The sequence below is a fragment of the Pseudorasbora parva genome, chromosome 2, assembly GCF_024679245.1.
Source record: "Pseudorasbora parva isolate DD20220531a chromosome 2, ASM2467924v1, whole genome shotgun sequence".
NCBI lineage: Eukaryota > Metazoa > Chordata > Actinopteri > Cypriniformes > Gobionidae > Pseudorasbora > Pseudorasbora parva.
The window spans coordinates 37,241,309-37,266,545 of record NC_090173.1 but is presented as its reverse complement, the minus strand read 5'-3'; the positions used below and the strand labels follow the sequence as shown (position 1 = coordinate 37,266,545).

The following is a 25,237-nucleotide window of genomic DNA, read 5'->3' as shown; positions in this document are numbered from 1 at the left end:
CAATCTCTCCCACTCTTTCTCTCTCTTGATTTCAACCCAACAGCATCAATGCCCTATGGTTTGATCAGTTGTAAAGAAAATTAATTAAAAGAAATCTTTCTTTCCTTTCTGATCTGTCTTTCTGTTCTGTTCCAGCACACCCATTTGTATTCTTCATTTGTACTGACTTTGGTAGATGTGTCTGTAAGGAATGAATTTGTTTGGATTGTAGTGTTGATAGTGAAGGGGGGAGGACCGGGTGGGATGGATAGACAGGAAGGAGTTGGTAGAATGGCATGAGGTGGCATTAGATAAGCATTGAGTGCACTAGTTGTTCTATGGAATTATATATGGACAAGAGTTGGGAATTGAAGCAATTTTGTAGTTGTTACTACTGTTATATATGTGTGATTTTTATAGTATGATGTAATTGTTAAACGACGATCCTGAAAATTCAGCTTTGCTTCACAGAAATAAATTATAATTTAAAGTATAATAAATTGAAAACCTTTTAAATTGCAATAATATATCAGAATATTTTTTTTTTTAAATCTGTATTTTTGATCAAATAAATGCAGGCTTGATGAGCAGAAGAAACTTCTTTCAAAAACATTACAAACAGTAATGTGTCCAAACTTTTGGCCTGTACTGTGTGTGTGTGTGTGTATGTATGTATGTATATAAAAGAGAGCACTTAAAAAAAATAAGAGACCACTTAACGTTAAGATATGTTTGTGTGTACATGTATACATGCATACACACACACATATATATATACTACATATTCTTACACTAGCTATATCACATATCCACCTTTGTAACTGATTTATTTTGAATTGTTTCCCTTGATTCATTAAATTGTATTCATTCAAGTCAATGATAACATCAGCATAGACTACAAAAAATGAACAATAAAATAATAAAAGAAAGATGCGAATGAAATTAGCTGGAAAATTTAAAGTAGTTTAAGTATAGATATGCCTAAAGACAGCATTCAAGTAAGAAATGGAATAATCACATGAAAAAATAAAACCGCATACATTCTTCACTGTATGACTTCACTGATTCTTTTATTAGGCTATAATGCAGATGTTTACGATCACTTTAGACAAAACCTCCTGTTTATGTGAAACTTGTGTTTTTTGGACACTTTAAAATAAATTCAATAAGACGCTAAATATTCTGTTCATTTCACATGCTGTGACACCTGGCTTCTGTGCGTGTGCTTCAGGTGTGTGTGCTCGTTACACCATTTTAAACTGGCAAGGCGCGCAGCCGCTCGCGTCTCACCTCAGAAGCGGTTGAAATTGCAATAAACAAGTTTATCATCATCAACTTTTATTTCAGACTCATGGTCCATTTAGAGACACAGACATAACAAGCAACATACATAAAAGAAAAGAAGAAAAATAATAATAATAATAATAATAATGTTTGTATGTTGTATGTTATTATATATAATGTATGTTATGAATGAATAATTGGTAGAGATTTGTCAAAAAGAAAGCGCAACGCGGGACTGTTTTGGTCAGTTTTGCGGATTATTTAAATGGTCAAAAATATGTAAAAATGCACGTCCTGGCGAGTATTCAGGTAAAAACAGTCGAATATGTCTGTAGTGAACGTATACAGAGTTGAGTGAGAACTGTGTTACAGCGTATTGGGTCCGTGGAGCTCTTAAAGGGCCATTCTGTGTGATTTTTAATGTTAATCAATCAACAGAAGAGCACTTGGACTGAAAAACTTGAGAATCAGTGTATAAATATTTTTTTATACACTGATTCTATATATATATATAATTTTAACATACATTGATGTTAAAATTATATTGTCAGATTTGTGACATACATTTTTGCCAAAACACTGCTGGTCACTTTTAGAAGTTGTAGCAATGCTTTCTTTTCCCAGAAAGAATGTGAAATGCATAAATAATAGCATTCTCGATTTTTAAATACTTTTTTAAAATATAGTTTAAATTGATTTTTGATTATTTATTTTTTAGATTTTAATAGCAATTCCATATCGAATATCACATTATTTAAGAAGATATCGCATATCCCTTTTTTTCTTCATTATCACAAATTAATTTACATTTACATTTAATCATTTAGCAGACGCTTTTATCCAAAGCGACTTACAAAACAGGGGAGAGCAATAGAAGCAACGAAACAAACAAGGCCAACAACCTGTAAGAGCTGTAAGAAGTCTCAGTTAATTAAACACAGTACACAAACAATATATTTTTTTTAAATGGTAAAATTCAAATGAATGGTAAAGTTTTATCATATTATTGACTTACTTTTACAGTTTTTTGCTGTGGTATCAATTTAGTATTTGTATCGAGGTGTTTTAGTCTGGTATGGTATCGAAGTTATAATTTTGTTATCACGATAACACTAATTCATGACCATCCCTGATATGGACAGACAGACACACCCTTGCACTCAACATAGCACCAAAGAAAAAACGAAACGCACACGATCATGAGATCCTCTGGGTCACACCAGATAAAAGCATTCGCTATATTTCATTCTCCATCTCTAAGTTGTCTCCCAGTTACGCCTCTTTCTCCTCTGCACTTGACTTATGGCTTGCAGAGGTGCTGTATTTATGCGGTCTTGTCTGAGTTCAGTAAACGTTTGGTTTGCGTGCATAGAGTAGAATAACATGAATATGAGCCATTCTTCCCTGCAGCAGATAACTTTGTCTCTTGTTGCACTAAAAACAGAGTTGAGATGTACAAAGTGTAAGATTTCTTAAGCAAATTGTACTTGTTACATTTTGGGACTTGTGGAGCACTTGGAGTAAGGAGTAAGGGAGTTTATTTTCATAGATGGACAGAGTAGATTTTAAAATCTTCCCCCAAGACAGAGTAAAGTTAGCTTTATAGAGGCTTTGTTTTTGTCATTACTTCATTCTGATGCAATCATTGGCAGTTTGAGGTCTATGTAGAAATTGATCAGCAGTTTCTGAGACACGCACACAAACATACATCTTATCCCAGTAGGATGCATGTGTGCTACAGGAAATAAAGCACCCAATAAGGAATGCTGGTGTTTCATCCTCTTAGTGCATCAGTAAGAGCAGAACAAAACATAGTGTATTAAAACCTGAAATAAATTTAATTTTTTCTGAGCACACTTTAAAAGCACAGTGATTTATTATTTTTTCTCCCCAGGTCAGGATTTCTTTCTTTCACTTTATTCCTCATTGCAATGTCTGAGTGTGTGAGGTTTTGTTTGTGTGCATAGAAATGTAAATTGATCTACCCACATGTAAATCAGGTTGAGGTAAAAGGAGACAAGCTCAGCTGACACCCTTATGACAATGCTGCTTTGTAAAAATTACCTTTACAAATAGTTTTAGCAGACAGGTTTCCATTCTAAGAGAAATTGCTCACAGAAATCAATTGTAGGAATATGAATGTCTCGTTCTCTCTCTCTCTCCCTCTCTAGACCTCTATTGAAAGTAAACAGTGAAGTTTTGTGTCAGCTAACTTTTGCAAGGTCATTTGGCCCATCAGGCGGGTATGTGAATGTCTCCCTAGAGACTGCTTTTATTGTGAACATTTGTACATGCGCACACATACACAAAGTCTAGACCCTGGCCTGCAGCTGTTAAGCTCTGCTGTTCAGCATTGCACAACCCATGTCAACCGTAGTGGGAAAAATAACAAAATAGCAGGATCATTTTTTGAAAGAAATTAATATTTGTATGTAGCAAGGATGCATTAAATTGATTGACAGTAAAGACATTTATAATGTTTTAAAATAAATTGTAATATTTAACAATAACTGTTTTTACTGTATTTTTATCAAATAAATGCAGTCTTGTTAAGCATTAGAGACTTTTCTTAAAAACTTAGATTCAACTTGAATGAAGTGTACATACTGTCAGAATATTGTTCATTGTTCATTGTTCAATATATTTTTATCTGCTCTGAAGTGGCTTAAAGGGGTGCATTCAGAGGAAGCAGCATTTTTAGCATAGCTATTTTTGCAGGGGTTTAAATCAGAGGCAATTTTAAAATATCTTCATAATCATACATTGCAGTAGAAAGGGTATTTGCTGATAAGGAAGCTTAATGGGCCAATAAAATCCCGATAAAATCATTATGTTCACCATATTGCTTAATTTTGTATTACCAGCACTATTTCACAGAGAGACAGCATTTCCCTATGTGGCGACCGCAGAAACCAGAACAGCGACTCTCTTTTTGGCCTTTGCTGTAGGAACACTCTCCATTGACTGCTTTCTTAGAACTTGCAGAGCGGAGAACCCAGAGGAAGTAGCTGTAGCCAGAGGTTGTCATCCCAGCCAAGTCAAGTGTGTGACAGATTAGGAATGTTTCCAGTGCTCCCTGGCACCGCCCATCTGTTTTGTAGCTTGGCAAGACACTCAAGAGATCAGAGTTTTATCCTTTCTTGGTTGTCGTCTTCCTGTCATCACACTGTTTGTGTTTAATACACAGAGCAGACAGAGTGTCTGTAGTTTGTTTGCAGTGAAAGAGATTTTCCAGATCAGATAAAGTCCTGGAGCTTCCAGCAAGCTTGAGGAAGTAGATTAGTTCCATTTTGCAGGAGAGAAATGAGGGGAGGGCTAGAGGGAGAGCTCGTGGAAAGCATGTACACCATATTACATGCCAAATTGTTTTCGTGGAAACTGCAGAGAAACCGACTCAAGGTTTCTCAGAGGAAAGTGACCTGCGTATGTGTATTTTGACCCAGTCAAGTGGTCACATTGGGAATTATTTGAAAACACTTACTCTTTGTGCAAAGGACTCCGCTACTTACATACACAAACCCACAAACAAACCCACACGCCTGTTCACCCATTCTGGTGCTCATGCCATGGTGTTTGAACCTTATCCTTTTCCTTTTCTCTCTATCTTTTGGAAAGAGCCTTGGTACTGAGTGTGAATTTACTGAAATGTCTCCCCAAATGCTTTGAGTTTCCATTGTATTGACTCTGTTTTTTTACTCTTCTTCTTTGTTTTACTCTTGTTTTTTAGGTAAGGTTTGTAGGACCTCCCCCACTGTATGTTTGTGTGTATGTTTGAGTAAGTGTGCGTGTGTGTGTGGATGTTTTTTTTCTTGTAAATAATACAAAATAACTCTCCCCCTTTTACAGTGTAGCCTAACGGCCTTTCTTAGTTCTTCTCTATACGCTTACAATCACTAAACGCTCTCTGCTCAAAATACCAGCGCTACGATTTGAAACTCATACCAAAATGGAATCAGTAAATTTTTTGTAGGAATTGCCCAATTTTTTTTCCTCTTGATTGTTCAGAATTCACCCATGTTAGAATAGTACTTGTATATATTAGTTTAATGTATGTTTGGCTGCGATGGGGGTGTTTTGATTGGCTGAGAACATGAGATGGGGCCCTCTGATTGGCTGTGAACATGATTCTGCCTCTTTCCCATGATTCCCCTGAATGGCTTGCCAGAATGAGCCTCAATCTCCCGCCCATTCTCCCCCTCCTTCCGCCTTCAATCGGTCTATCTGCCTGCGTCCACTTTTGTGAAGTGAATGTACACATGTGGTACATGTGGGAGTGGAAATTGTATGTGTTGAGAGTGTGTGTGTATGTGTCACCAAATCAAGGGGTGGGGGCTCAGGTGTTTTAGCTTGCAGGGAGAAGTCTTCACACCATCCCACCTGCATCCCACTTCTCTTATAAATGTACTTGTGAAAGCCTCACCTGACCTGGCCCATCTCCTTCCCCCTTCTGCAGAGCATGCTGGCTGTAGAGACCCAGTCTTGTGAAGCTGAGTTTTAAGCAATGCAAGAGACCACAAAAATTATCGAATTTGAATCTAGATAATTGGCGAGATGAAAATGACTCTAAAATAGATCTAGTGCTCTAAAGAAGCCAGAATCCTGCTGGCCAATAAGAATGATGCGCTGCTAAAAGCTCACTCACAGCATATGCTTCTCATAGCTCGTACAGCTGTGTGATGAAGTATGTATACAACGGCCTCTCTGTCTCAGAAACACATTCACGTGGAGACTTGGACCCGCATTGGGGATTGGAGAAAGGAGGGAAACGGGGAGGAGAGTGCTTCTTTTTAGATTGAGTGATGGTTTGATATATTTCTGTTGAAAGACAATCATCAAAGAAAGGGGAAACTCCTCTTTGCTTTATCGTGGAGGAACCAAAAAGCCTGAAATTATAGTACCAGAAATGAGCTGTAAAGAGGAGGAGAGTCAGGGATGGTGAGAGGGTATCTCTGTAATCACCCAGGCCCATTGGTAGGGGGTACACCAAAGCCCCTGCCCCCAAACCCACCCTAACCCTTTACCCCTTACCCCTGAACGCTCTCTTTGTGCCTCAATCTTCCTGCTTAACCAATTGGTGTTTCTTTTTTGCAGCATTATGATCCTGGCCATGTTGTGCTGATGGTAAACTTAGTGGTAAATGTTATTTTTACCCCTGATTGAATTGGTTATTTTATTTTTTATTTATTCTTTCATTTAATTTTTTTGTTTGATTTTACTTCCCCCATTTCTTGTTTTGATATGACTCTCATCATCAGAGCACCAGTGTTTAATAGGCTTAAACTGTCTCTACCTCTCTTTGTATTAGTCTTCATTCTGCTGCCCGTCTCTTAGTGTTCAATATGCACTCTTCTAGAACACTCTCATTCTGTTTGTTTTCAGTTTTTTGGGGAATATTTAGATTCACTTCCCCTTTTTTGTTGCATTGCACCCTTTTTGTCCAGTCTCGTTATTTTCTTTCACTGGAATGCATAATGCTAGTCTTGACCTCACATTGTTCCCAAAGACAGATTGTTTGGGAAGGGAAAGGATTGAGTTCGTATTTGGGGGCCTGATTTTGGGATTCCCCCCTACCTTTTAGGGAAATTCTCAGATATACTCCCTAACCTCTGAGATAGTCAATGCCAATCATTACAAGAAAATACCAGACATTTTATGTTTCCAATTAGATATGGTAGAATGCAACTATAACCAGATAACCTAAATATTAAGTTAATTATACTAAGTTAAGAATCATTCAAAGGAGGCTTTTTTTTATATATATATACAGTTTATCTGCTTTGTTTTAATAAACTCTCTTGTGCACCCTGGTGGTAGTATGAATCCCTCAGTGCACTTTCCTTGAGGCTCTGGTGGGGGCTGGAATCCTTTCAGGCCCTTGTCGTTCCGCACATGCTCCTTTATCATTTTCTTACAGGAACAATTATACCACTGGGCTGAAGCTCCAGCCTCTCTCTGCCACAAATTAGACAGTCTTGCATTTGCAAATTGTAATGCGGCTCTTTTTGCTCTTGGACTAGAACTTAATACGTTATCGTTCATGACTCAAAATGTATTCACACTACTGGTGCCTTAATTCATTTGAATTCAAGGAAATTTGGAAGACATATTATTCTTTTGTTAGTTCAGCAGGCTAAAGTCAACTATACTTGCTTGTTTTTCTCAGTTTTGAAAATGTATCAGTGTATCTATGTGGTGGCTAAACAAGTAGGAGGCAATGGTTATTTATAATTAAACGGATAATAAAATTAAAATCAACTGATATAAAAAAGAAATATGGCCAAAACCAATGTGCCATAAAAAAAAGAAACCTTTCAATAATGAAACTGTCTTTCATTTGTTAGTTTGAATTTCAAATCAGTGTTCCAATGCTGAAGGGTATTAAGCATCATGCAATTCTAGTGTACTTGAGCAATGGATAAATAATTTTTAAAAATCACTAATACAACCTTTTTTTCAAATTCCTAGCTCTTTATTGCATTGTGACTCTTGATGTTAATCCCATTTTTTTTTTCTTGCCTTTTGTCATTATTACATCAGCCCAAGGGTATGAACTGATCCTGCTTTTAAACAACCCCCCCCCCCCCCCCCCCAAAAAAGACAAAAAAGAGGAAGACTGACAGAAAAAAAACTGAAATCCAAACGATTGATTGGAGTCTGATTGATTGTAACCATGGTGCTAGCCTGTGCAGCCGCAAATTAGTATGACTTCTGTTTTTGTGCCTTTTCTCCTTTATTTCAACCCCCCTACCCTTTCCTGTCTCTGTGTCTGTATGTTTGCCACCCCCACCCCATCCCCACACTCCCAGGTAAGTACATCCTTTCCCCAACCCTGCACTGTCACCATGGCAACCTCTGGCCTTTGACGTCACTTTGCTGCTGTAGCTCAGTGCTTGTGTCCTTACTTTCTCTGTTCTCCGTCTTTCACTCCCTGTCTCCTCTCTCTCTCTCTCTCTCTCTCTCTCTCTCTCTCTCTCTCTCTCTCTCTCTCTCTCTCTCTCTCCTTCTCTCTCTCTCTCTCTATCTCGCTCGCTCTCTCTCTCTCTCTCTGCTTCGTTTGGCTGGTTATGAGTGGATTAAGCAATTATGTGTCAATCTTCAATGTAGTTTTGATTGTCTTTTTTTTCATTCTGATTTGTGTTCATTTTTTCTGATGTTACTTTCCTCTGATCTAGGTCTTTTCACAGCTTGCGTATATAAAACATATGACAGGCTATGATCTGAAAAAGAAAGTACTATTTCAAGGTATAATATGGGACATACACCTCATTTGCATCCAGGTGTGGCCTTTAGCAAGTAGGAAAGTTGATGAGAAGCTCGGAGAGGATTTAGACCTAGGTAAATGGGTGTAAAGAGGAGAATATTATGAGACACACTTTGGATCAGGTAGTCGGTGTTGCTGCAGTACTGCAAAAAGATGCAGTGAATGCTGATATCTCCTCCCTCTTTTAAGTACTCCTTCCTGCAACCCAAAAAGTCTCCCAGTCTGAGTTAAGAAAATGAGTTGGACAGAACAGAATCAACCCTACTGCATTAAGACTTGACTAAAAACATGGGAGGGAAAATTGTATGTGAGAAGTGAGAAAGAAAGTGAGTGAGTGAGAAATAAAACCTCCTTAAGCAGCCCACTGTAGTATAAACACTGCAGCAAATTGAGTAAAATCTTCAATCCAACCTTTTACCACCTCGTTTTCTGTCCCGTGCTTTTTTCAATGTATTACAAAAACAAATTGGCAGCACACTCAAATAGTAAACGATTCAAACTAGCCTTAATTAGTCTTATCGCAGCACCTGGCATGGCCTTTTAAAGGAGAGCTGCACATGAAGCTGTGAGAATGGCTAGAGTTTGGTTCACTGTAGCTTTCTGGTCTCTTGCACTTGAAGGCAGTCTCTCTAACCCAGCACCCTGTGCTCTAAGCAGGCTGTCCCGCCCCGAGTTTTCTCTTATATCGGAACAAAAGTCTAACCTCTGTCCTATGTCTCTCTCTCTGCCTCTCCCCCCCTCTAAACCTCATAGGACGAACTGACCCAGTGCCCATCATCCTCAAGTATGATGTCATGGGAATGGGGCGAATGGAAATGGAGGTGAGAAGATTTGTTGCTTGTGGTTTCTTTTTTACTGAATGTTAACTTTAATGTATGCTCCTCTAACCTGTGCACAATGCATATGTGTGACGACAGCTGGACTATGCAGAAGATGCCACAGAGAAGCGGCGGGTGTTGGAAGTGGAAAAAGAAGACACAGAGGAACTGCGTCAAAAATACAAGGTGAAATTCTATGACCACAACAAGGTTCATTGCCTTTTTCTGTTAGTGATTTTTCTGTCAAACCTATGCACATATTTTTCCATTCCTTACAGTTAGGGACGTACTGAAATCTTCTATAATTTTAAATCATATTTTTTTTAATTCACATTAATAATCGAATAAATCCAATAAAAAAAACTTTAAATAAGAAAATAATAATTTTAAGTCATTTTTGGTTTCGGCCAAGTGCATCCAGAATTTTTGATTTCAGACCAGAATTTTCCTTTTGATGCATCCCTACTTACAGTTCTTCCTAGTTCCCTCATTTGTCATAGATTAAAGGCAAGTCTTATCTAGTTAAAATTCTGTGAATGTTTGAGATCAATTTGTCACAGTCACTAACCCTGGAAGAATAAAAAGCTTATCTTGTTCCACTGGAGCTCAACCACATACATACAAACAAACAAACATAAAAACATAGAGCATAGCTGTGGGTAACCTAAGTGGAATGTCTCTCTCTCTCTCTCTCTAAGGCCATTTGTAGTTATAAGCATGCTAATATACTTATAATGAATAAGTTAATCTTTCACATAAACTTGATGTCTTTACTGACAAACTATCCTACATGTACAGTACATTAAGATGTTCATATAACTTTCTCTAAAATGCCAAAAGTTGCCTATACAAACCAGTTGTCCACACCACAACCTAATCAACCTAATTCCATTAAAGTTTCATTATATGTTGTTCTGTATATGTAGGATTATGCGGAGAAGGAAAAAGCCATTGCCAAAGCTCTAGAGGAACTGAGGGCCAACTTCTACTGTGAACTGTGTGATAAGCAATACCAGAAACATCAGGAGTTTGACAATCACATCAACTCCTATGATCATGCTCACAAGCAGGTAGGAGAAATTCACATTGGCCAACATGGTATAATTTTCTTCACATTCAAAAAATATTTTTCAGATGTGTAGCTGCAGCTTGTAACACTTTTGGTAAATTATTATTCCTCTCTGACTAATCCTACAGAGACTGAAGGAGCTGAAGCAGAGAGAGTATGCTCGGAATGTGTCTTCTCGTTCCAAAAAGGATTGCAGAAAACAGGAGAGGATGCTGCGGCGGCTTCATGAGCTGGCCGAACAGAGGAAACAGCAAGACCAGTAAGTAAAAAGTCGTCTTGTCTTGTCTTTTTTTTTTTTTTGCCAGTCGTAGTACAGGGTCTCATTCTTTAATTTACTTTGCAGTGTCCCTGGTAGTGGCCCTATGTTTAAAACCACCACAGTGGCAGTAGATGGAGAAAAGGGGGAAGACTCCATGGATGGTGTGCCTATGACGGTCGATACCAACACCGAAACTATTGAAGATAAGGGAATATGTAGTGTTAGTGGTCAAGGCTCCCCTAGAACAGGCCCTACCATCAGCTTTGGGTTTAACAAGACTAGTTCTTCTCCAACACCCTCTGGAGGTTCACAGGCTCCCAAAGTCAGTGTCTCCTTCTCTTTTGCTAAGAAAGCCCCAGTCAAACTTGAGACAGCTGCAGCTTTCTTTGTAGACCCTGGTGAAGACACAGTGGAAGGAGAAGAAGGTCAGGAAGAGGGAGGAGAAAAGACTGTAGGAGAGGACGCAAGTGTGGCATCTACCACTGATATCCCACAAGCTGGAGGTGGTGGTGGTTGTGTAGTAGTAGGAGGAGGAGGAGGAGGAGGAGGAGGAGGCAGCAGCGGTGGCGGAGGAGGAGCTGGAGGAGGTGGTGAGGGTGAAGAAGAGCAGTCACAACCAGATGATGGAGGAGGCCTGGCCTCCACTTTGAACAAACTGAAGATGATGATGAAAAAGGAAGAAGGTTACTCTGGACAGGAGCCACAGTATTACCATTATGTACCTCCTGCACATTGTCGGGTCAAGCCCCATTTCCAGTTTCTGCTTTTCATGAAGGCTACAGACCAGTGTGATAGCAAGGAGGAGGATGAGGGTAGAGCTAAAGATGAGAAAGCAGCAGCAGGTAACGTTGGAGAGCAAGTCAGCAGCTGCACCTCTGAAAAAGACACTGATAAGGAACCTACACAGGCACAAAACACAAATCCCTCTCCTACATCAGCTAAAGTGAAAACAGTGGAAGAATCACCTAAGGAATCAGGTAGTGCAGCTGCAGTGCAAAGTGATACAGCAGTAATTGTTAGCTCGCACCAGCCAGCTGATACCAAACAAGGGATATCAGAGTCTCCAGACACGGGTCCCCGCATGCCAACTGGGCCTTTCTTTCCTGTGCTAAGTAAAGATGAAATCACTACCTTGCAATGGCCTTCTGAATTGTTGGAATTTACTAAGGCGCAGCCATCTCTCTCCTTCAGTTGTAATCCTCTTTACTTTGACTTCAAACTTTCAAGAAACAAAGGAAACTGGGCAAGCAAAAACAGCAAACCTGCCAAGGCAGTTTGCAATGATGGACTAGAGGGGTCTAAGCCTGAAAACACAGACAGCACTCCTGACACTAGTGGAGAGACTTGCACTACTACAGTGGTTGCAGGACCCAGTACTGTTCAAAAAGAACAATCATTGTTAAAAGTGGGTGCTGAGAGTGAGAACAATGAGCAGAAATTACAAAGTAATGAAGATGTATCTGCAGAGTCTAAGAAAAAGAAAAAGAAGAAGAAGCACAAGAAGTCAAGCAAGCATTCCAAGCGTAAAGAAAAAGCAGCAGTAGAGGGGGAATTAGAGAATGAGACACCTGGAGAGAAAACAAAAAAAAAGAAGAAACATAAAAAAAAGAAAAGCAAAAATAAACCACGTGGCACTGGTGAAATTGAAGCAGAGGGAGGTGGCAGTAAGGAAAAGGAGAAAGACAAGGATGAGAAGGATGGAGTATCCGCTGCTCAGTCATCAGGAGTAAGCGTGTCCCTTGAGGGAGGAAAAAGAAAACGGTCCCATAAAATGTCTCAGTTGTCTGGAGTTGAGGAAAGCAGTGCAGAAAAGCCTAGCTCTAGAGAGGAACATAATGGTACTAAACGTCTTAAATCGGACACCAGCACTCCTGCTGCATCCTGCTCTGCCTCAGCCCAAAAGAGCTTAAGTGGAGGTCGACCTCCAAGCAGTGACAGTGAGGAGGATGGTGGATCATCCTCTCAACGTTCTCGACCAGCTCGCCGTCGCTCCACACCACCACGTGAGCAGCGCAGACACTGCAGTGATGATTCTGGACGATCACGTAGTAGGTCTTCACGTCGAGGAGACCATAAGCATAGACGCCACAGAGGTGATAAGTCACACAGTCGATCCTACTCAAGTAGCTCTGAACGTTCCTCAGCAAGGAGCAGTGCTTACAGTCGTCGTAGCCGTAGCTACTCAGACAGTTACAGTGACTACAGTGATGAAAAACATCGCCACAGATCAAGAATACCCTCCTCAGACTCCGACTATGAGAGGCGTGACAGTGGGCGATCTCACAGGCGGCATTACTCCTCATCATCTTCAGAGGAAGACTCACGTTCACGTTCACGCTCACACAGCCGCAGGAAACATCATCGGCGGAGACACCAACGGAGCAGTAGTCGCAGCTCCAGTCGTAGTAGTAGGAGCAGCAGTGCCCGTTCCTACAGACGCAGCAGCTACAGTCGCAGTCGTAGCTCTGCCAGTCGTTCATCTATCTCCACCAAGGGCTCTCCACATCGACATGGTCACAGCCGGCGATCTGACAGCTCAACACGGCGACGGGATTTCAATCGATCACGAATCTACCGCTCCCAGTCTCCTAGGTCTTCCCGCACACAAACCCGAAACAGTAACTCTTCATCAGCACAAGGAACTAGAGGTGGTGGAGCTTCCTCAAAGGAGGGTGGAGGTGCTGCAGAACATCGAAATTCATTCACAGCTCGACAACTCTTGGAAAAAATCCAATCTAGAAAAGGAGGGGATGAATCTGGTACTGGCACTAAGGCAGGCACCAAGATCAAGGATCCACCACAGGGATACTTTGGGCCCAAGCTCCCTCCTGCCCTTGGAAGCAAAAGTATGTTGTCTCTTTTTGGAAAGCTCCAAGCAGGAAAGAAGCCACCATTACTTTCTTTTACACGTTCAACTGAGGGTGAAAAGTCTGAACACGGGAAAAATTCTGATAGTAATGAAGTGATCCTAGTAGAACCCATTCGTGAGTTTCCCCCACCTCCTCCTCCACCTCAGCCACCAGTTCAACAACAGCAACAGCAACAGCAACAGAAGCAGCAATTAGAAGAGGCTGTATCAAATGCTGCTGTGACCGAAGAGACCAGACATCCACCCTTAGACCCTCCATCCCTTCACGAGTCTCAGCCACAATATGAGCAGGATCCAGCGATGATTATGTCTCAATACCAAGGTGATTCAAGACAAGACCCTAGTAACCCAATGTTGGACGGGCATATAATGGGGCCCGAAATGGGACCGCAGCCTTCTATGCACGCCTACCCTGGTTACCCCCCTCCAACAATGGAGGATGGGGACATGGGCATGGAAGCTGAAGAGGATGGTCTTGCACCTTTAGAAAGTCAACCAATCACCTTTACCCCAGAGGAAATGGAGAAATACAGCAAGTTGCAACAAGCAGCTCAACAGCACATTCAACAGCAACTGTTGGCCAAGCAGGTGAAGAACTTCCCCTCAGCTGCAGCTGCTGCAGCAGCAGCTAACTTGGCAGCAGCGGCTAACCTTGCCCCTGCACCGCCGCCACCACCAGCTGCACTGCAGCCTATTCACATCCAGCAACCCACAGTTTCTGCAGCTTCTGCTACCTCTATTACAACAGTGCAGCACGCCATCCTGCAGCACCACGCTGCAGCCATGGGCCTTCATCCCCATACCCAACATCATCCCCACCCTGCACATGCCCAGCTAGCCCAGGTGCACCACATACCTCAACATCATCTAACTCCTATCTCCTTGTCACCACTGGGCCATTCTTTGGGCCATTCTTTGGGCCACTCTTTAGGACACACTGGCCTGATTCCAGCACACCACACTGCCTTCCTTTCAGGCCAGCCTATACATATTATACCAGCCTCTGCCCTTCATCACACCCCTCTTGCTCTACACCACTTCCCCCATGCTGCTCTCTACCCAACACTTTTTGCCCCTCGGCCAGCCTCTGCTGCGGCAGCAGCTGCCCTACAGTTACACCCACTTCTGCATCCTATCTTCTCAGGGCAGGACCTTCAGCACCCACCAAACCATGGCTCCTGAAAATCTGGCTTCTCCCGAAGAGCTGGCAAGCAGCGTGTAAGGCTGAAGAGTTATAGCTAATGAGTGGCACAGTCTGGCCGACCCATAGTCCTCCTTTGTCCTCTGCTACCTAAGGATGACTTCAACAGGCCTGTTTAGGAGTGCATTTAAATGGAGGACAGAAAATGATCTTGTCTGCCTTTTGTGATTGTAATGTTATGATATTGTATCTCCTGAACCAGGAGCTAGGTAGGTAGGTAGGTTGGTTGGTTGAGATATGTAACATCATATATATATATATATATATTTCTCCCACAAGGAGTACGAGTTGGTTTATAGGCCAAGACATTGATCTTACAACTAGGAGACCACTTCTGGTATATTGTATCATTAAGTATGGTATGTCAAATTTGTTTATTTTTCTGATGTGTTTCTTGTATGCAGAAGCTCGCTTGCTGAAGCCATAATCAAGATCTTTGTTGTGGGCTTTAAGCGTGGTTGTATACAGTTAATAACCGGTGGTCTTTAAGGGTCACTTTTGGAGACTTGTTTTTCTGTGTACTAAGCATTGATGAAAGTTGCAGAGTTTATGAATGAACTCATTGAATGAATATGCAAAGATGCACATTTAAGCCTGCTATTAAAAAAAAACAGGCTGTGATAAACTGACAATTGGTTTGCTGTAGGATTATCATAATATTTGGTAATTTTCAGCTCGTACCAATTATCAAAAACCATTGTACTATACTCTGATCAAAGGGTATCACAAAACATGAACAAGATGATTAAAATAAAAGCCATACTCAGCACTGAACAGTGTTAAGCTATTTTTGCTGATTGGTTGTAAATCAATATAAATAATCTGAAAATAGTGGATAAAAAAAGACATCACACATGTCGATGTCAAGTTTTTATATTGTCACAGGCAGTTGAAACTATAACAAGTTAAACTTTGGGATTTGAAGGTTTCCATCCCTTATTGAAATTGTGAAACATTGCACTGAAAAATGTACATTAAGATGCTGTTTTTGCATCTTGTAACAACTGTATGATTGTAGTATTCTGCAATAATTTTATTTTCTATTTGATTTTAAATTATTTGCTTTTGGAAAATGTTTTCTTTCTGTACAATTAGTTAAATGTAAATAAAGTTAACGTAGTGAAACTGTAAAATAAAGGTTTGTAACACCCATTTAAAATGCTAATTAAAAAAAATGAAATTAAAAATGGGGGGAAAACATTTATGTAAACATGATCAGGGCTGGTACTACAGAGGTTAGGAGTGTGTTTGGACAGTGGAGGAATAACAGAATGTGGCGAAACCTTTGGTGACGTACTGTAAATGGCAGCAATGATGTTAGCTTTTTTTAATTCCTCCTTGACGCATCAGCAAATAAAAACTTTGACTTGTTATTCTGGTGTACAGGTGTGATTATTATGATTTAATCCATGTTTATATGAAATGGTACTAAACCCTTTTTTCAAAGAATAATTTTTTCCCTAAAACAAACCATCATTTACGGTCTTGTACTACAGCTGCATAATTTTGCTTTAAGATTTCAGCTTATAACATTCCAAAAAAAACAAAACCTTTTGAACATTAGCAGGGCATGACGTTTGCACTAAAAAAATAGGAAGATATAGAAATAAAAATAAATAAAATAGCACTTTAACATCAGGCTATTTGTTTTGCAAACCACCATGACATGTTTCTCGCTGTTTTGTGGCAAACCCCAGGAAGGGCAAAACCAGCTGCAAGCCATCAGAAAATGGCAACAAGTGAGACAAATTGCGAGGTCATTTGTGCCTGAATTTGACTTCATTCAGGGGAATAAAAAAATATGCATGTACGTTAACATAACCTGATAATAGTCTTTGTTTAGCCAGTCATATGACAATAAAAGTAGCCTATGCGTATCCTGACCCACTAAGAAAGTTTCTATTGCAAGTTACTGATTAATAACGTATTGTCAGCTTTACTAGCCAAACAAACTAAGGCATTTCAAATTGTGTTCTAAAGGTGCTCAAACTATTTTTGTACACCTTACTGTGGAACAAGCACTTTCAGCAAGTTTTAAAAAATCCATATTTTTAAAGCATATAAATTACCTCTTATCTTTATTGTTGGTAGATTTTAGGTATATAGGTGTATATATATATAGAGAGAGAGATAGATATAGAGATATATATATATATATATATATATATATATATATATATTTACTACTAGGGGTTTGACCAAATAGGCCTCATCACCCCACTGAAGTTTTTTTAATTCAAACACTAGATGGCACTGTTGGATGTACTTCACTGGCCTTAGTTTGGCTTTAGCTCTCAAGGAAGTCAAGTTTTGTTGCAAAGTTTTCACCAGGAATCATAGATGAATTATTTAATATTCTGTTACATATCAAGATCTTTTAATTCCAAGTGCTGCCTGCTTATCAGATTACAGATGCAGTATTTGAATACCTTAAAATATGTTTGATGAAATACAAGCATTAACGGTTGTAAATTTGTTACATATATTCTTTCTAACTCTTGACCTTGAATTGGAATTTGTTACTATAGTGGAAAAGAACAACGGGTGACTTTTTTTTTCTACTTTAAGGTCATTTTTATCTAACTTTCACCCACTGCAAAGCATAATTACTGAGCATTATTATAAACAAATGATCAAAATTACCTGTAACAATTAAGTCTATATTAGGAACTAATGTCACATGATTTTTCCTCTTTGTCAACAGCACATGAATTTCAGCAACAGTGGAAAAACATAAATAATGCATTACTGTTGCAGGAGAACATTGTTGAGGATTATGCTTCTGGGGTCCTGAGCATGTGTGAATGTGCGCACACAAAGCGTCAAGATCCATGCTGCAGATGTCCAATAAGACGTCTCATTTCCTGTTTGCCGGGGGCAGTGGCTCCTGCTTAGATCCAGGTTATACATTTCAGGGCAGCTGGATGTATTTGGGCGATGAGTTTATTGCACAAAAATGTCCAAGAATCTGTATTTACAGGTTTGAAGTGTTAGGAATAATACAGTACAAAACCAACACGCTATTGAATAACCGAACATTTTGGTTTGTTCTCCAGAAGATGGCGATGAAGAGCAAAATAACAGACCAATTCTCTAACCATTTTAAAAGCATTTTTGCTCTGACACTTCAGCCAAACTGAGCCACAGGAGGACTGATCTTTTCAGCAGAGACACATGTTTAAACTGCTTATTTGAGAGTCAGCTGAGCAGAAAGTTATGAAAAGGTTTGATGTCTTTCAAAATACAGTAGATGAAGAAAGAAGACACAAAAGATTAGTGAAGATGAGATTGACAAAGAAGCAGCTGTGTGATTTCCTTCAGCACACCTCTGCAATTTTCATAGATGTGATGCATGTGCCATGAAAACCGGAATGAGCCACTGGAGCAAGGTCGGCTAAAGCTGGGAAAGTTCAGCTAAGATATTTAACCACCAGGAACATGACAAAGCAAGTAGCCAGCATTCCAGCCATCATGATGAATTTGTCCTGCGTTGCTCGCTTCTCAATCAAACGCATGACTGTGTTCGACAAACCCAACATGTTTGCGACATCCAACATCTTTTTATGGGTACCCTGAAAAAAAGAAAAAGGTGCAAGATGTTATCAAAAATCTGTCGTTTTCTGAATAATGTTTTAACACAGTGAGCAACAGAAACATTCATTCACTCAGGAAAATATCTGAGGTACACATCACCCATCCCCCTCCCATTTCCCCAAAACCACAGTCAGAGACGGTCTCTCACGCTCGGTGATAATCAGAGGAGCTTCAGGAAGAGTACACACTCCTCCCTGGAAACACAGTCAGCGTCTATATGTGCAGGCATGACCTCAGACCAGTGTTGTTATTGTGAACTAAAACATTTTCATTCATTGATAGAATTCCTACACAATTCAAAATTCCATACTTTTTCAGACTCAAATTTAAGACAATACGGAACATAAATGGTTCATATATTATAATTTTCAGCATTACTTTTGGTATATAGTATCTGTAAAATGTTTCCTTGGTTTTCTCGAAGAGATAATGTGCTTACATGATAACACGCTTTATAACCTGCATATCACCTCAGAAACATCGGTGTGATACTGTAAATGTGGTTGGACGTTGCACGATCACCAAATTGCAAAATACAGTCTGATTCAGGTTGTTTGCTCCTGCCTCTGTTCCTGGTTTGAGTGCCACATGCACATTCATTTAGTGAAGTTCAAAAGAGTCTCGCTTCTGGTAACGGTTTTGTGTAATGAAAATGTGTGCCTTGAATTAATGCGCGTTTCACAATCCCTAATCAGTCACTACATTTTTCCATTAAAGCACTCTGCTTGTATGATACATTTATTATTAATTCTTAATTAAAACTAAAAAGAAAACTAAATAGGGGCATTAGTCTGGAAACAACTATTTTTCCAAACTGTGTAGGAACCCTGCACTGAAATAATAATATAATAAATATTAGATGAAACACTTAAAGGAAATTTGACCAATAATGGAAATTAAATGCGTTGAAGTACTAAAGAAACTGAAATAATGACAAATCAACAAAATTACTAAAACACTATTTAAATATATGAATAACTAATGTAATAGTATATCAATAATGGTAAAATATCCCTGCCTCAAACCCCTAACGTAAAACATGCTAAATGGATCAATAGATCTAAAAATTTTCCCTCAATCTTGTGTTCATTTCATTCGGCTATCATTAAACCGTTATATTAGCCATCTGCATTTTATCAACAATCAGTCAAGTATTATTTGAAATGTTTAGAAACACCCTGATAAGAGGATGAAAAAATGCCCCTTCCTGGTCTCAAATGAAATCCGCCCTGCATTCTGTCTCACACAGACCTTAAGCGTACTCCTCTGGTCTCTCAGGCCGTTAAGGATGCTGGAGCCGGAGCCTAGAAGGTCGTCCATTCCTCTGTGAGCGTTTTGTAGACTGCTACTAAACTGCAGGGTTTCATCAATTGGGATGGAGGTGTCTGCATCCTACACAAAAAGACTGTCAAAATCATGCCTTCTTTATATGTACGTGATGTATGAGGAGTGATAGTGAAACAGTTAAAAATCTACACAGGAGAATGTGTGTGGTCTACTGACGTTTGTTGTGAAGCTTCGGCTCAAGAGCTCCTCTCTTTCTCTCTCCTGAGCCTCGCGAGCGTAACGTCTGTGCTGGAAGTTCCTCAGGGCTGTCTGAAGATGCTGCACATCATACTTCAACTGATCAACACGCCTACAGATAGAAAAACACAAGGTGTCTTTTGGACCGCACAGCAGCCCGCAGGGATTGTCTGGTGATGCAATAGGTTTAGGGTGCGTGCTCATTTAAGTAGAAAGAGCTTTTGCTTTCATTAACAGCTAAAAATGAATGACAAATTAAACTTTTCACATTTTATTTATAGCACTTAGGGTTCTAATGTTGAACCACTGGGCTGACAAAAACCTTATTGTTCAGCTGTTTTGACCAAATACAGAAAAACATATGTATTATGGTCTAACATCACTTAAAGGGTTACTGAAGGGTTCACTGAAGTACCCCTTTAAATTACAGAAGTGTTGAAGCTAGGATTCCCATTGTTATACCAGTTTACCAAAATTAACCTGGATTGTGATTTGTGCGAAAATTCTTGTTTCCGTGTTGTGTGTTTGAGTTCATGCGCACACACACAGTCATGCTGGCACTCTTCGGGAAGTGTCTGTGTGATATTCAGTGTTTTTTTTTAGTGTAACAGGTGTGTTGGCCTCAGGTGTGTTTGTGCAGTGCTTTAGCCAGGCTTTGCCACACACGACAGGAATGTTGGTGACGACGTGACTGCAGACGTAATGTTTCACTGGATTCCACTGCCACGGGGCGCACATCACATCACATCATATTATCCTTCATTTGGCCGTCAGAGTGGCTTTCTTATTCAAAGCAACTTACATTATGTATTTTTCTACAGGGTCTGTCCTACCAGAGCAACTTGCCTTCTCATGACCGATTGCAGTAGCTAATGAATCTCCTGATCTTTGAACCTACAACATTGAGGTAGTCATCTATCCAACACTCAACAGTCCAGCTTCCACTTATTCACATGCTTGGCTGGTTAATGATTATAGATCAAATTGGAATCTAATTTAATCTTCTGACTGGAAGGATATTTTGCTCTAGTTGTCTATTCTCTAGAAGCCAACCTCTGGTCAAGATGAGGACTGGATTTAAGAATTGGATTGGATATTTTATCAAATATAATTGGATATTTTACTCACAGTTTTGCATTTTGGCGACGGTTTGGCGGCTCTTTACTGGCTAGTATCTCGAGTCGCTCCAGCTGATTAAAGATCTGATCAATTCTGGCTTGAAGTTCATTCTCAAGTACTGCAAGAAACAAGCAGCAGAAAAGTTAAGAACACAAATAAGAATCATATCAAGTTCATCCCAAAGTATTTCATATACGTTATCATTTAAGTTGGGGGTTGTATGCTCACCAACCGTGATTTATTTTAAATATCTTTACTAAAATAACCTGTAATGGCAAAGGATAATTACGCCAGTCTTCAGAGTCACATGATTCTTTAGAAATCATTCTATTTCCCCCTCAATAAAAATGTATTATCATCATCTGTGTTAAACTGTTGTGCTGTTTAATTTTGTAGAAAAGATTTTGTAGACTTTTTTTGATGAACAGAAAGTTTAAATAGAAAATCTGGAATTAAAATCTTGACTAGTTGAAATAAAAACTTTTGTAACATAGTAAGAGTCTAAATGTCACTTTACATACATTTTAATACATGCTTGCTGAATTCAATTTTAATCATTTCTAATATATGACAAAACATAATTATCACTATTGGCCAGAATTTAAATATTTCTGCATCCTTAGTTAACACACACACGAGATTTTATATTATATTATATTATATTATATATATATATATATATATATATATATATATATATATATATATATATATATATATATATATACATACATACATACATATATACACACACGCACACACACACACACACACACACACACACACACACACACACACACACACAGTTACGCCTGATCGGTGTATATATGCATGAAATCCTAATATTGAGTTAGTACACCTTTTGCAGGCCAAGTTAACACCTCAAGCATTTTATTGTGCTCTTTAATCCATTCCTGAACCCTTTTTGCTTTGTGGCAGGGCACATTATCCTGCTCAAAGAGGCCACAACCACAAGGGAACCGTTTCCATGAAATGGTGTATATGGTCTGCAGCAATGCTTAGGTAGGTGGTGTGTGTCAAATAAACATCCGCATGGATGGTAGGACCCAAGGTTCCCCAGCAGAACATTTCCCAAAGCATCACACTGCCTCCGCCAGCTTGCCTTCTTCCCATAGTGCATCCTGGTTTCATGTGTTCTCCAGGTAAGTGACGCACACGGTCATCTACGTGATGTAAAAGAAAACATGATTCCTCAGACCAGGCCACTGTTGGCGCTTTCAGCAATGGACAGGGGTCAGCCTGGGCACACTGACTGGTCTGTGGCTATGCAGCCCCATAGGCAAAAAAAAAAAAGGTAATGCCCTCTGTATTCTGAAACTTTTCTATTAGAACCAGCATTAACTTCTTGAGAAATTTGATCAACAGTAGCTCATCTGTTTGATCTGGCCACACAGGCCAGCCTTCACTCCCTACCTATATCAGTGAGTCTTGGCCCTTGACCCTGTCACCAGTTCACCTCTGTTCTTCCTTGGACCACTTTTGGTAGATACTGACCACTGCAGACTGGGAACACCCCACAAGAGCTGCAGTTTTGAAGATGCTCTGACTCAGTCATCTGTCCAAACTCGCTCAAATCCTTATGCTTGCCCAGTTTTCCTGCTTCTAACATATCACTTTTGAGGACAAAATGTTCACTTGCTGCCTAACATATACCACCTACTAACAGGTGCTATGATGAAGAGATAATTAGTTTTATTCATTTCACCTCATAATGTTATGCCTGATCATGTACAAATATTGAAATTCTGGCCAGTACTGATAGGTATTATGTCTGAACGATAAATGCCAGATATTAAAATTATATATATATTTTTTTAAACACAAAGCTAAAATTTGCCACTTTAAATTACACAAGGTTAAATACATGAAAATGTAGCGCTAAGTTGCACTGAGTTAAAATAAGTAACAGGTAAAGATGGAATCGAGCATTGATTCCACAGACTGGGACTGAGTGCAGCTTCCTTGAAGAGAACCACAGACTGGTGGGAAAATGTTATCACACAGGCAGTTTGCCCTGACCCCCACCCACTGAGACACTGCAATCTCACAGTCGCTCTCACACAGACAAACGTACGCATATGTTACGCATCCTTCCCGCCTATGACATGTCATATGATGTCATAAGTATGGGTAGGAGACGGTTATCTTATTCAGACTCACACAGAGCCACAACACAACATCAAGCACACACACAAACTACACCACTCCACACTTTTTGCCATCCTATCCAGCATCCATTCTTTATGCCCCCCACCCCATCACTCCTCCCTGTCCTTCCTGCAGTGGCACCAGCCTGGCTCTCTGCATGAGCTCCACCTCTACAGAACAATCAGCTGGTCAGTGGCACCAAAATGACTCTGCCTGCTGCTGAAAGGACCTGGTTTACATGTGGTTTCACATCTAGGTTATCTGATCACAAGTGGAAAATACTGACGTGAATGGGGTCCATACATTTTTGCAAAATGATTACTGAAATCACATGAAGAGGTCATTGAAAACACATTTAACATTTAAAAAATGTTAGAGTTCAATGTTAATTGGTATGCAGGTGTAAACAAGGCCGAGGACAGCTGCTGATTGGGACTGGTGTTACCTGGTGTGCTTTCTTATTTCTTTAATATGTTGCATGAGAATAAAGATGTGAATTTATGTAGTGATTAAATATCAGTGAAAAAATGGGCATCGTTATGGGAATGGAAACAGAAACAACTAATTTCTGAGTGCAGGACCGTCATACAGCTCAGAGTAGGAAGATGCTAAATAATTTTCAAAAAATCGTTGTCTCATTATATTAAAAATTGAGTAGACCAACATTTTTTACAGTCAATATAGTGTTACAATATTGACATTCTGGTTCAATAATTACCTGTGTCTGGTATGGCCTATATACAACACCTGGTATATACTTTGTCATGTCCAGATTTATAATTCAAATGAATTTTCAAAGCATGTTAATGTTTATAATATCTTAAAATATTTGTGTTTTTTAGTCACAAAAATAGTTTGATTAATAGTATGCTGTATGCGGGTACACTTTAAATTCATATTCATAAATCAAACTGCCCCAGCTCTGACTATCATAATGTTTAAGAGTATTATTTGTATCCTAACGTTTCTATGGGATTGAGGATCTTTATTTGTGCTATTTAACCACACACAGACAAACAGACACAACTTACAGTGGACTGACTGGCGGTCTGTTGTCTCCAGTCGTCCCATCTGAGACTGAACCTCCTGAATTTGTCTGGCAGTGAAAGACACGGATGTGTGAGAAGAGAGATAGGGTTAAACACATTGTACATTATTAAAGTCATAATTCGCTGTTTTTAGAAGTAGGGGACTTCAAGTTCATAAGGATGTAACTTTACCGCTATCTAGTGTGACGCCTCTGCTGTCAAACAGACGATATTATTATTGCATTACCTTATAGTTTAACGTCACTTATGGCACAATAACGTTAAACAGTTGACAGACCAAAGCACTAAGCAGTATATATCAACCAATGAAATCTATATTTTAATTATTTACAAGAAAACAACATTATCTTCTTCGTTTAACAGATGCTGTCAGACCAAAGCAGCTTGTCACATTTCCATAAAATAGATTTCAAAGATCATTTTATTTGTTACATATCGAACTGATGAAAACGTTCGCATTTAATATTTCAGCTGACTAGTAAGCCAGCCAATTTATTTCAAAATTATCAGCAGAATGAACAAACTCACTTATTGGTCTGATGGTAAAGCATCTCCATCTTCAGTGATTGTTTAAGGAGCTAACAAAAGCACGGTAAAAATAAAAAAGAGACTCTAATCGTAAGTTATGCAATGTTTTGTTATCCGTTTCGTTTAGTTTCACATATCCCTATCTAGTATACACGTCACCAAGAAAAAGGACCTCTTTTGGGCGCCCTCTCATCCGCCTGACTGTAAAAACACACTGCTAGGCTGTGAAATAAAAAAATAAAAAAATAACGGATAGACGAGAGAACAGCACCAACTGTTACCATGCGTATTCCTTTTTCATTTAATTTAATTTCATATATTAAAATATTTACATATATTTTTATGTATTTATTTAAATAAATAAAAACAGTTAATGATAAGTAACAACAGCAACAAAGATATTTTTACGCTTAAACTCGTGTAAAAAAGATAGGGATCTGAGATGAAGGTAAACTTTTTTATAACCTAGGACAAGCAACTGGTCACCTCTCAACTTCTTGATCTTGGATGGTGT

General features: G+C 39.3%; 2 protein-coding genes across 10 annotated transcripts in view; one reads left to right on the top strand and one right to left on the bottom strand.

Annotated features, from left to right (window-relative positions):
• Nucleotides 1-16,111, top strand: part of gpatch8 (G patch domain containing 8) — a 112,845-nt gene extending 96,734 nt beyond the window's left edge. For 6 of the 9 annotated variants that reach the window (XM_067418819.1, XM_067418824.1, XM_067418823.1 and 3 more), the window contains 5 exons: nucleotides 9,278-9,345; nucleotides 9,442-9,528; nucleotides 10,269-10,412; nucleotides 10,540-10,670; nucleotides 10,755-16,111. In XM_067418819.1, coding sequence (XP_067274920.1) covers nucleotides 9,278-9,345; nucleotides 9,442-9,528; nucleotides 10,269-10,412; nucleotides 10,540-10,670; nucleotides 10,755-14,721 — 4,397 coding nt within the window. In that variant the 3' untranslated portion in view covers nucleotides 14,722-16,111. Of the gene's footprint in view, nucleotides 1-4,990; nucleotides 6,397-9,277; nucleotides 9,346-9,441; nucleotides 9,529-10,268; nucleotides 10,413-10,539; nucleotides 10,671-10,754 lie in introns of all 9 variants that reach the window. The other 3 variants (XM_067418827.1, XM_067418826.1, XM_067418825.1) reach the window with 2 other exon arrangements.
• Nucleotides 16,112-17,665: 1,554 nt separating this feature from the next.
• Nucleotides 17,666-24,904, bottom strand: gosr2 (golgi SNAP receptor complex member 2). The gene is made up of 6 exons (XM_067418818.1): nucleotides 24,724-24,904; nucleotides 24,178-24,242; nucleotides 20,987-21,095; nucleotides 19,838-19,970; nucleotides 19,586-19,726; nucleotides 17,666-18,312 (listed from the first exon to the last, which is right to left on the bottom strand). The coding sequence occupies exons 1-6, from the start codon at nucleotides 24,750-24,752 to the stop codon at nucleotides 18,151-18,153; spliced, it is 639 nt and encodes a 212-aa protein (XP_067274919.1). The 5' UTR covers nucleotides 24,753-24,904; the 3' UTR covers nucleotides 17,666-18,150.
• Nucleotides 24,905-25,237: the final 333 nt, after the last annotated feature.